The sequence below is a fragment of the Lichenostomus cassidix genome, chromosome 2 (assembly GCF_008360975.1).
Source record: "Lichenostomus cassidix isolate B80296 chromosome 2, HeHo_3.0, whole genome shotgun sequence".
NCBI lineage: Eukaryota > Metazoa > Chordata > Aves > Passeriformes > Meliphagidae > Lichenostomus > Lichenostomus cassidix.
In genome coordinates this window covers 86,833,076-86,846,266 of record NC_139482.1, presented here as the reverse complement: position 1 = coordinate 86,846,266, position 13,191 = coordinate 86,833,076, and the positions used below count along the sequence as shown (strand labels likewise).

The 13,191-nt window shown below is 39.7% G+C and overlaps 1 protein-coding gene across 3 annotated transcripts in view; it reads left to right on the top strand.

Annotated features, from left to right (window-relative positions):
• Positions 1-9,451: 9,451 nt before the first annotated feature.
• Positions 9,452-13,191, top strand: part of PTPN3 (protein tyrosine phosphatase non-receptor type 3) — a 162,781-nt gene continuing 159,041 nt past the window's right edge. For 2 of the 3 annotated variants that reach the window (XM_085052267.1, XM_085052265.1), the window contains exon 1: positions 9,453-9,679. In XM_085052267.1, coding sequence (XP_084908393.1) covers positions 9,553-9,679 — 127 coding nt within the window. In that variant the 5' untranslated portion in view covers positions 9,453-9,552. Of the gene's footprint in view, positions 9,680-13,191 lie in introns of all 3 variants that reach the window. The other variant, XM_085052266.1, reaches the window with a different exon arrangement.

The following is a 13,191-nucleotide window of genomic DNA, read 5'->3' as shown; positions in this document are numbered from 1 at the left end:
TATTTACACCTAACAGCAAACACAGAAAAATATTTCTTTTTCTCAAGGCATAAAATATATGCTAAAAAAGAATAGGACTGGTTTCCTGTTAATTACCTTCTCTCCTTTATTTGCTCAATTATCAGTGGACCATCATTTCACTCCTGTTTTTCACACCTACTCAATTACAAACTGTACCTGCTCCTAAGGGGCATATAAAAAAGACTAGATTGCAAATCACAAATTACTTCAGAACAATAATTAAAAAACAATAAACCCCCAAATAATAAAAAACCACAAGTAACAGAAAATCAACACTGTCAGTGTAAGAACAAGGCACTGAAATTTATCAAAGAAAGAGTAATGAAACACTTCCCTCAGCTCATGGATTAACTTGTGTTGTCAGCTATTTGGTTAAAATTTTTGGCTTAAAAATTATACTGTTCAAAAGCAGTAGCACATTGTGAGAAAGCACCTTAAGACAATGTGTTTCAAATTCTTCAGTGTTGTATTTGTGCTTTCTTTTTGAGGCACTTTCTTCATAGGCAGAAAGGTATCCTTGTGTGAATAATAAACAAGTTTGATCAGTTTTCCAGGAATGTTAACATCTTCTGCTGTAAGGAAATTCTATTAGCTCCTAATATTTAGTGTTCACACAGACTTTTATAAAACAGTTGTAAGACCCACTAGATAATGCCTTCATTCTCCATGCTGGAGTGTGTGCTTCATAAAGAACAGTAAGATTTATAATCATGGCATCTGTGTAGATTCATAAGATCAGGGCAATTAACAGCAGAAATATTGAGAGGTATATGCTGTCTTTTTGTCACAGACCTCCTTCTATAAGCCAAAAAGGGATGGTATCATTTTGGTAAGCTGAAGCATAATATAAAAATGTGTATATACATAATGTAGTGTAAAAAATAGAGCTTTAAATTTTCTTACTTCCTTCAGATGTTACCGTAAAAACAGCATGATAATTGCAAGAAACTGAATTAAATTTTTTTTTTAATGCAGTCAAATTGAATAGCTATGTGAATAAGTGTTTCACCTTTTGGAAGTTAATGTCAGATCAAGCATTGAAATATTCTCTTTTAAACACTCATGTTTACTTTGCCCAACGACCTCATCTACTGTACAACATGCTTAACTTTTACATCTAAGCTCCCTGAATGAAGAAAGTAAAGTTAAGCCTAGACTGTGGGTTTTTTATTTATATCTTTGGTTGAACCTCCTGATCCCCAGCAAGCAAAGCACAGATGCCAAAGAAATCAGTAGCTGAGTGGATAATAAGCTAGATGTGATCCCCTAGTGATGAGAGCATTTGAAAATATAAAAGAATTCTAAAAACCGCATGTCTATGCATAGCTGCAAAGACATCAATGGATGCACTACTTCAAAGTGCTATGGTATGGAGCATATCTCACATAGATGTGAGAAATCTCCAGCCTTATGAGAAGATGAAGCATCAGCTATGTGTAATGAACATAAGTGGAGACTGATTAAATTCAACAAACATACCTCTACAAATCACAGTCTTGAAATACTGGTCCTGTGCAGCGTTAAAAACAGTTTTTTGCTATTGTTCTCTAAGGTAATGTACACCAAACATGTTACTTCCTTTCATCTAAGTATACCAAATGTCTAACTGAGCACTTACCTGGCTTTTGATCCATGCCCAGAGTTTGCACAGCTCTTAGTGAGATGATTAAATAGAGAATGTCCCATCGTCTTGCCGACTGACTGGGAGACATTTTCTTTGCAGGTCTGCATGGACACATCTGCTCCCCCATCCAGACAGAGTTGTACAGGAGTATTTCTAGCTCCTTCCTTAAGCATAAAGTTTAATGTGTCTGCAGCTTCAAATACACTTCAGCTGTTGGACATGGCACAAATAATTTAGTAGGGTAGAAACTTTAGTCAGAGATTGCCCAAATTTGGATTGCCTCTGCAGGGTCTTTTTGCTGTGCAGGATCCTCTGGTGCCCAGCTCCTTCTGCATTAGGCCGTCTTAAAATTTGGAGATATAGTAATAGGAACTGCTTGCTTTGCAGTGTGAGTGCAAGAGTCATGCTTGCATGTCAATACAAAGGAAATGATGTGACTTAAAACTAGGTTAGGAAGGAGCCACACTTCTGAGATTTATAGATGCAGAGAAGCAGCAGAATGTCACTGCATGTTGTTAAGGGGTCACACTCACTGGTGAATAACATGGCCATGTTGAATTTGTGTGATGATAACTTGGTGGGGATGACATGTCACCATTTTGCTGCATGAAACCATGTGGATGTCACTTGGAATTCGTCTACCCTTAGGTATTTACTAAATACAGTGAAGCTTACATATGTCCTCTGGTCAGTACATTGAAAGGAAGTCAAGAAGCTTACTCACCCAAGAAATGCAGGGTAATTAAACCCTTCAGCTAACTCTGAGCAACCTCCTACACCCTAAATGATCAGTTTTATGACTTTTTTTAATGAATGTTTGTGGTTGCATTTTTTCCCTTCCCTCAGAATAATACCCTACTTTCAGTTGACATACAAAATCATACTAGGAATCTCCTGTACATTTAATACCCTCAATGTGTACTCTAGTTTCTGCCTATAATTTCCAGCAAAGATTGCAATTCTCTTCCAACCACGTGTAGTTTAGCAAAGACAAGTGCTGGGTTCTGCACCCAGAATGGAACAACCAAACATACAAACTGGAAAACGAGGTGCTGGAGAGCAGTGCCATGGAAAGGGACCTGGGGGTCCTGGTTGATGGCAAGTTCAACATAAGTCAGCAGTGCCCTGGCAGCCAGGAGGGACAACCTGTCCTGGGGTGCATCAGGCATAGCATTGCCAGCTGGGCAAGGGAGGGGATTGTCCTGCTCTGCTCTTCACTGGGGCAGCATCCCCTCGAGCATCTTTGGGTGACACAATATGAGAAAGACATTAAACTATCAGAGAGTGTCCAAAGGATGCTACAAGGATGGTGAAGGGCCTTGAGAGGAAGCTGTATGAGGAGCAGCTGAGGTCACTTGTTCTGTTCAGCCTGGAGAAGAGAGGAAAAGGAGAAGGAGGTCTGTTCAGCCTGAGAGGAGACCTCATTGCAGATACAGCTTCCTCATGAGGGGAAGAGGAGGGGCAGATATTGATCTCTTCTCTGTGCTGACCAGTGACAGACCTGAGGGAATGGTCTGAAGTTGTATCTGGGGAGGTTTAGGTTGGATATTAGCAAAAGATTTTCACCCAGAGGCACTGGAACAGCAAAATGGTCACAGCACCAGCCTGACAGAGTTCAAGAAGAATTTGGACAATGCTCTCAGGCACATGGTGTGATTCTTGAGGATGTCCTGTTCAGGGCCTGGAATTGGACTTCAATGATCCTCGTGGGTGCCTTCCAACTCAGGATATTCCATGATTCTATGATCTAATCTATTTATGCATAATTACTGTTTTCTAAAAGAACCAGGGTACATGCACTGACTAATATGCAAGACTATCCTCTTCCTCTTGTTATTATACCTCTCTGGCTTTTTCATTCCTGACAAAACTAAGTTTCAATACTAATGGTAAGGAAGTGCCAGTTTATGCTAATTGTAAATAATAGATTGAAAAATAGAATTTGAAATTGAAAAATAATTGACAAATATATAAAATTCCAGAAAATCATTTAAAATTATAAGCAGTACGAGGAACATGTGTCCAACAGGGGGTTTAATCAGCTTTGCTTTCACCTAACCCCATATTGCTCAGAGAGGTTTCTGGTCCCTGATGTACCCTCAGATGCTCTAATAGATGGGAGCAGCTACAAAAAGGTTCTGAGGGAGCCCAAAAATGGGCTAACTGAGGGTGTCCACAACCACGGGATCTGTCTGTGCCTTCTTGCCCTTATTTGTCATTATAAAGAATTCCATGGCTGATATCTATCTCTCTGACGAATATCTTTCTCTCTCTGATGAGTATCTACCTCTCCCTACTTTTTTCATCAAGAACAATCTTTACCTCCAGACTATGACGTTTTGACTTTAACACGGGATTTTCACAGTTTCCATCTGACTTTATTTAATCCATACTGGAGCAGTATGATTCACCACTGGCAAAACAAACAGCTACAGACCTGAGAAATTCAAAACTGGAAGTTATGAAGCCTGTCAGAAGGGCTCTGAGGGGAAGTGCTGCAAGTGAGAGTGTACAGCAGAAGCAAAGGCAGGCATCAGCCTTCTTGGCTCACCAGTCAGTCAACCAAACACTCACACCACAACATAACCTAATATGGAGAGAAGACAAGTTGGAAAGAGAACTTAATCCTTAAAGAAATATTCTACCTGATTGTGACCCATCAACAGGCAGGACTTGGCAGTGGAACAGCCCACAGACTTAAGTGGAAATCAATGTGAGCTGGTAGCAATTTATTGCTGGATTCATTATTCCACATGGTTTTGCCCTTGCAATTACTACTACTGCCTCCTTTTTCCCTTATGCAGTCTTTTTGTTGGCCTGTTTTAAGTCTGAGGTTTGAATCTGTTCACATCTCCTCTGTTTAAACACATCCCTTTCTGCCTTCAGGTGTGTTTGTTGATTCCTTGAGCTGAAATAGAAAAAAAAAAAGTCGTGCTGGATAACAACACATTGCATCACTCTCTCAGAGAGTGGGAAAGCACATCACTTCCTCCCAGCCTCTTGTCCCTGGAGCCCTTCAGGTTTCTGCAGCAGCTTAGCAGGCTGACTTCATTCCCGTGGCCCTTTCAGCCTGATGCGATTTGCTTATTTATCTCAAGGAACTAGAAGTTTAGGAGGAAAAACTTTGATAGTAGTGTTGAATGGCCTGGTATTTAAAGCTGCATTCCTTGAAACTACTCCAGATAAAGTAGTCAGTGTGCCAAGTTATCTTACCACTCTTTGCTCTTCAGAAATCTGCATTGTATCTGACAGCAGATACATATCACACAGAAATTACCCTGACAGTGGATGCTTAAATTAGATTTTGTCTAAAAGCATGTGATGGCATTTGGTTTGTGATCTTGAGAAATCAAAATATTGAGTTGTTGTTTAATTTAAATTTTAAAAAACAACTGACCAAACAAAAATGAACTAACAAAAAAATTCATCGGTTTAATATCAAGTTCAGAAAATCTTGGCTTAGGATAAATTTCAGGTGGTCTATGCAGGTCCCCTTATTTTACTCCTAGGCAGTGACATATTCAGAACTGCTATTGCTGTGTATTTATTTGTGGTTCCTCTTTCTTTTTATACTCCCAGGGTCATCCTGCAGTCCGCAGGGCATAGCTTAGTGGAAACTATTCATTCTCCTGTCTGAAAAAATAAACAGAAAAGTGTGGCTAGAAAAACAAGTGCAACCTATTTGGTTCTGTGCAGCTTCTGGAAAGCAGAATGCATCTCAGTAAATGTAGAAGTTCTAGGGCATGGCTCACCTCCGCCTGAAGGACATGTCTGGAACACTTCACACCACTCATGCCCTCAGCATGCCTGGTTCTCTCCATGACTGTGGAGACAGCCTGGACTGATCACTTCACACACAGGGATCTAAACTCAGTACAGCCTCTGTCCCAAACACACAGATGCAACAAGATTTCATTTCCTACAGCCTTTCACACACAGCAGCTCAGGGCCCAGTGTGTGTTGTGCCTCTCCCCTGCCCGCAGCTGGTACGGATTTCTGCTCCTCTGATGCCATGCTTGGCATCTCTGTGTTTCATAACCTCATGGCTCACTGCTTCCAGGGCAAGGCAGCAGTTTCAGCACAGTTGATCGTCGAGTGAGCTTCATCTCTTCCAAAGAGAGCTCTGGCTCCCTTTCCTACCCTTGCCCCAGTCCTGTAACACATGCTGCCATACCTGAAAGCCTTTTTCAAACACTGTTCTGCTGAATTAGGCATTTTAAGGTTCTTCAGTTAGAACAGAAAAGCAAAGATTACCCAAATGGTCTGGATGACACCATAACATGCCTCTCAGCACCAATGTATTCAGGATTTGATCTTGACATAGCACTGACTAAGAGTTATTACCTGTAGTGGAAAATCTGTGCTGTTTAAAGAAACAATTGCTTAAACCTTTTCCACTGAATGCCAGTTAGGGTCCACCCTCAGACTTCTGGCTTATTCCCAAATCAGCCTGGAATTTAATGACCTTTGATCAGTTCCATGGAAAGTTAATGACACATAATTGTGGGTTACAGCAAGATACTGAGGTGAGGACACATGTAGCACCATAAAGAAGCAGATGAGAGCAGGACTTGGTTATTTTGTCACTTCAGTGACAGAAGTGGAGACAAGCATCAATTGTCCAGTTACTGTAAACCTGCACTGTTTGTTTCTTTTCAGACAATGATTATAATTATAGATATGAGCTTCTTGGAAGATCAAGGACCACAATTATGGGATGTTTGTCATTTGAACACTCTTTGCAGTAACTCACATACAAATGTATGCATCAGTTTGAGTGTTTGGAGTCTGTCCAAAGACATAGATGGCTGATGCCACTTCATACTCTTAATTTTGTGATTGCAACAGAATGCTATTTTATGTAAACTTGATTCTTCCTAGTGTTTTGGCTTAAGTTGACAATACTGGTTCAGATTTTTAGGATTTGATGTTTAATCGAATGCATTTGCCCATCTCAGTGTTACCTCAAACAAACAGCACAGCCTCAATTGATACTTTTCACTTCTGTGCTGTAAAAAGTTGGAATCAACTCACACCGTGCCTTTTATTTCCAAAGACTGGGAAACAGCTTTAAGTCCTTACCTGTTCCGTTCACAGGCAGAATTACACAGAGAGATAAAAAAATTAAAGTATTGCTTGTGCAATTTTTATATGATCTCTCTACAGAAAGCTTTTCTTTTTTTCATAAGAATTCTTTCCATTGAAATTCAAACCAGACTGTGCCTATCTGATGCCCAATATGAGTTTGATAATGTGCTTCAGAATGTGATTATTGAGAAGTCACCTACTACAACTATGGGTATTCAGACAACACAAATGAATACACACTCTTCTGCAAATGCATTTCCAAGAGTTTCTGAGCTTGCAGCTCTAAGTGATTCACCCCATACTATAAATTGTCAGGGCAGTAACCTTAGGACATCCTAGAACATGACTCTGAAATTAGTGGATTATGGAGTAAGAAGCAAGTAGGTTACACATTTATTATATGCATTATTATCCTGGTCTATAATAATGCTGGCTGGCCATGTTAAGTCATGTAGAGAATTATGTTTTGAGACTCAGGTAAGCTTTCAGAATGTGTCAGTATTAACGCGCAATCAAGGGGCATTTCACAAAAAGCTGTTTCCCCACATCCACTTATCTTCAGTTCACTGCTGCCCAGCTTAATCTCTGGGCTACCACCCATGTTAAGGATTTTAGTCTAAGCAGGACAGTGGATAAATAAATATCTATTGGGAACTGTCCTACAGAAAGGAGATGCAGAGGGAAAAAGCAGTAACTTTGCTTCTCCACAGACCACACAAGCAATATAATTCCTGAAAGATTTTGCAAATTTGTTATACTTTTCAAGATGATATGAGTCCTCAGTGTATCACCTCAAGAATGTTCTTCCATCATCTGAGATGCCTTCAGCCTGACAGTGGAAGTACACGAATTATGGCAGCAGAAGCACAGGCAGGAAAGCCAAGGCATAACCTCCTGCTCATCTCACAGCCTGGACACTACTGTCTCCCCAAGTAGAACAGGTGAAAAATCACTTGTTCTAAACTCCAGAGGAAAATTAGCTCACTGTTGTGCCCTTTACAATCCTTCTTCTTGAGGAAGGCTCCCCGATGAGCAACATTGCTGGAGAGGCTGAATGCATGCATAGAACTACATAACAGTTTGGGTTGGAAGAGACCTTTAAACAACATCTAATCCAAGCCCTCTGCTCTGGGCAGGCAAATTTTTTGCTAGATCAGGTTCCTTAAAGTACTGACCAGTCTGACCTTGGACACTTCCAATGATGGAGCATCCACAGCTTTTCTGGGCACCTCTTTCATCTTGTTCACTGAAGTACAAAAGAAGTACTAGACTCCCATATGAGTGAATTCAACCTCTGAAAATACAACTTTGCATCAATCTGTTCAATCTTACTTGCACATGAGTAAACCAAAACAAAAGTGATCTTTGTAAGCTTTGTTGAGTTTCAGTTTTCAAAGAGAAAGAAAGAAAATGAGGGTGAGGATTTTGACCTATTGAGTATAATGTAAGTACTCACAGGCTGTAAAATGAGGGATTTTATTAACCTAGGTGAGAGAAAAGCAGGAAATTGCCATGTTATATCATTTTCCACTGAGGAACCTCTGGTGGACTTGCTATTTCCAGGAGGGCGTAGTGTTCCTAGAAGTGAGAATTGATTTAGATTTTTCTCTCATCATTCGACTGTGAAAACAGAATCTGAGCTTTTGCCAAATTCTGTAGGTGTATCTCCTTTTTAAAATCATTATTAGAATAAGGTCACATTCTTTTTAAAATGAGACACTTTATATGCATAAAATCTCTTTGTGTTTATTGTCTGCCACATCCCAGTATTTTACAAGTGTACAATAATGATAGCTTCCTCTTTCATGCTCCATTTTGTAAAGGGATTCCAAAGCATTTCCCAAAGAAAGTGAACTATAATTATGCACGTGGTAAAGATGTGGAAACAAAAACACCAAGAGGTAAAGCAATTTGCCCAAGCTGACAGGACAAACCAGAGATAAAGTCAGACATAAATCCCATGTCTCTTGTTTTTCGCTTCCTTGCTAACCACAGCCTCACTGGGAGATGCATCACCAGCTTGTAAAAGCAGTAGGGAAGTGCTATGGGAGTACTACAGGATGCACCCTGATGTGAAGCTGACATAGGATCAGAATCAGGGTCCACCTGCAATCCTCCTTGGTCGTGGGGGTAACAGGTGAATGTTTACTGAGCTGAGAGGGGCTTGCAGGGCAGTGCTGGGCACTCTTGGCTGAGCCTAGGGTGGTAGCTAGGGCTGCTGAAAGGCAAAGCAACCTCCATGGCTGCTGCGTGGAGGAATCCTCCCTGCAAGCACTGAGGCACTAACAGCCTCACCTTCCTGGGGATGCATTCCCACACCATTTTTTCATGTCAGTAGCAGTCAGAGTGGCTGATCATGGAGACAGAAGGCTCTGTGGAGCTGCTTTGTCCCACAGGACATCGTGCCTTGGGGGATGCAGTGGCACCCCTTGCCATCTCGTTGCACAACAGAAGGATCCCTGCTCTCCCACAGCACAGAAGCGTCCAAACTCTACCGCTATTTGTGGTTTATTTGACACGTTAAGATTGATTTGAAATTATTTCCTGTGTATTCGCAAAGCCAGCAAGTAGTTTCCCTTTAAAGTGCACCAGCTGTGACATTGGGCAGGTTCTGTAATTTCAAATGAGGCGCTAAGAGACTACTCCTTTCAACAGCTTTTTTTTTAATGAGGGTGGGTACCTGTTGCAATGAATCAATTAAAACTCTTCTGACACACCAGTTGTGTGTTGCCAGACCCGTTTCACAGGTTTCTCAGGAGGGAGGATAACATGTGACAGCACAGAGAAGCCAAGAGTACTGGAGAAGATCAGAAGCCTGCATGAGTGAGCTTAGCTTTCCAAAATATTTTCTTAAAGCGCTATTCAAGGGACCACCGACCTCTGCAACAGACAGCACCATGGTGGAGCAAGAGATGCTGCTGTCATGTGCTTATCCTCCAGAAAAGTGTAAGTGACCAAATATGATTTTCTATAAGGAATGAAAACAGGACACTGGAGGAAGGAAATGAAAGAAATTATCTAGGTTGTATAATTGAAAAGACTGAGGGAGTAGAGGGGAAATGTTAAAATAAGGAAATAAGGAAGCTATTAACCTTATATTGTAGGCATGCAATTGAAATATGATTAGTGTACTTACAAGCAAAAGAAAGGATGCTTGTATGCACAACTCTGATATAAAAGCTTCTTGAAGAAACTTGCTTTAATCTTTGACTTTCTGCTTTTATCTGCAAAGTGCTGTGGCGTGGAGCTGCTTGTGTGGTAGAGAATGTGAGCAACGAGATTTGATTTAGTAACTTGAGGAGGAGACTGGAGTGCAAAGACAGCATTTTCAAGAAAGATATACTGTGATTAAAACAAACGGTTTAGGTTTTTTTTTAACAATGCAATGCCTCTTTTTCCTAAGACATCAGCATGCTTTCTGGTATTTTATCCAAATATCAGCTGGGATTAGGATACAGTGGGAATATACCCAAATCTATCCCTCCTTCCTGAAGTCACTCTGTGACAGAATTTCTTTGCAAACCAGAAATTTTGTTTTTATTACCAGAAAAGGCGATAAAGTCAGCAAACCAAATAAAACCTGTACATATTGGCTTTTAAAATGCCTGGGAATGTTTTAAAAGACTAGTGAAATAAACCAAGTCAGATTTCCAGTGTGCCAAAAACGAGTATGACAGAAAGGTAGAAATGTAGCTGACTGCAATGAAGTCAGGTAACCAAGTCTGGACTGGACATGTCTGAACAAAATATTAAGCAAATGTAGAAACGGAACTGGTATGTCCTGAAGCGACTTCAGTACACTGCCAGAAAAATATTCAATGCAAAAAACCCCTTCTCCCTTTCAACTCAAGAAATACTGCTTTTTGAATGGCTTAGCTTGCTTTGGCAACTTCATGAGCAGGTTATTTAAAACTTACTGCAGATCGAAGGATTGCCTTTGTTCTGTCTGTAAAAATGTCTCTTTGTACAGAGCTTTGTGTTGGATATTGGGAGCAAAATAGGACAGGATGTCAGTAAAGATGCAGTTTACCTGTGGAGAGATGTTTTCAGCTTTGTCTTGTTTTCTACTCCCTATTTTGTGTATTCAAAAGGCAAGAGAGAGATAAAAATCATCCTTACCACAGTGTCTTGTTAAGCTGATTTAGGACCTTATAATCAACTGACTGTAACAGAGCTTAAATGAAACCTGGAGTTAAAATATCTGTGCTATTAAAAAAACCCATTCAAACCATACTTTCCTTTCTCCTGCCTGGTGTCCTATTAAAGGTTTTTAAAAAGCAGGATGACAATACTTTACTTTTAGCTTTGCTATAACCTAAGCAATATAAGTGATTTTTTCATATTGTGGACTGATTTTTTTTTTCTTTCTGTTGTTCACATTAATGTTAAAAAGAAAATGGGAGTCATAGTGGGTTAAAATCACCCAATTGCCTTTTATGGAAGGCATAACAGGTCACTGGACCTGTCAAATTGCTCAGTTTTGTATATGAAATTTAACTTCTTACTCTGTGTTACTGTATTTGCACGTGTGTGTGTGAGAGAGAGAGACTTCTCAGTCTCAGTTTGGCTGTCAAATTCACAGAAATGTGACATGCTGCACTGTAGGGGCTGAAAAAATTGCATAGAGAAATCAAATCAAGCCCAAAGGAACTAAATCCACAGGAAGAAGGAAGCCATGTAATACCTCAGGATGGATGAGCTGGGTCACTAATTACACCTTCTGGTGGCATGAATCAGCAGTGACCCCCCTGAAGCCACCTGAGTTACCCCATGGGCTTAAGAAAGGGCTATATGGAGGACCAGCCTGCCTCACTCCATTTACAGTATTAAGCACTTGCCCAGAACAGGCAGGGTGTGTATCTGACATGTTAAAAAGACAAAAAGAGTACTGAATGGGTCCATTCTAGCTGTAAGGGTCAAATTATGCCTCAGTGGGTGATGCTTTTCAGATCAAAACTAAGTGCTTTCTTGGATCGATCCAAAAGGTCAACCCGCTGTAGCTTTAACTTATAAATTAAAACCCAAACCTTTTAAGAAATTCTTTCTGCTAAGCGAAACAAGCATGGTACATCTTTGGAAGTCTGCACCTACTTGTTGGGAGCTGTTGGTTTTCTACCTGTTGCTATGTGAAGTCAACAAGAAACTCCAAACTTTTTCCCTGAACCAAAGCTCTAGCTATCTGTGACGATACATTTCCATGTGCCTTCTGCTTAATGCCATTTGTCTCCCTAAAAGTCTTTAGAGCAAAAACTAAGATGTTTATGGTTTGGGTTTCTTTTTTCTTTTTTTTTTTTTTTTTAATCTCCAAGACACACCAGGTTGATCACAACGTTGAGCAATTAGCCCCTAGTTAGTCATGGGACATATTTTCCATAAAACCGTGATGGTCTAGTGCTGTAGTGCCAGGTTATTCAGTCCATGGGTGAATACTTTCTCTTCCCTTGTGAATAGGAGCTGGGGTTTTCTGTGGTCTGCAGCCCTATTTCACCAGGCATTTGGAGCAAACTTTGTTGAAGACATTTGAAAATCTCATGGCAAAAGCAGCTTTCAAAGAAAAAAACCAGCAAATTAGCCATTACAACAGATTTTACTCCCCTTAGAAAGCAAAAGGTGTATCAAATATGTGGCTCCTTCTAGAATGGGATAAACAGACTTCTAAGCTATGTGACATTGTCCTAGCTATTCCTAAATAGCTGCTTGCAAATGTAAACTTCCAAGGAAAATAACAGAAGCTATCTTTTTGCACTTCTCCCTTTACATTATTATTTATTTTAATAATGGTTTCATAATTTTTCATGTATTTTGAATGTCTTCTTTAGGCAATATTTGTATATTCCCAAAGCCCAAATATAGATTTTTTTTTTCTTAACTCTAGTAGATCATATGACAAAAGCACATTGTCTAAGCCTTTACCAAAAAAACAAACCCCAAAAAAACAACCAACAAACCAAACAAAAAAAATCAACCAACAAAAAAAAACCCAAAAAAACCCAAAACAAAAAACCTCAAAAAAACCCCAACACACTTGTGTTTTCATTTTTTTGCGACATGGTCAATAACTACCTACATTTTTTTTTCAATTATTCCAAAAGTGAATTACATTAATTTTAAAACCAAAGATATTTCAACAAAAAATTATTTGTGTTTGGGGTGAGGGTTGATTTTTTTAGTTAGTTTGCTTGGTTTTATGACTGTTTCTCAGCTATGAAATGTCAAACACACTTTCAGGATCACTTACTTAGATTTCAAATTTCAAATAACATGGTAAAATTAATATATTTCATTCTTGTTGTCTAAAAGCAGCACTGTGGTATTATGTGTGTGCTGATGAGAAGATGTGGGAGATATCTGTTCTCTCTCTATCTTGAGAAGACAAAAATGTGGTGGTTGCCTAGGAGGAGTATTTAAAAAGTCTTTATCTGAAACAGTTTTCCCAGACACTTGCTCATTCTCAGTCT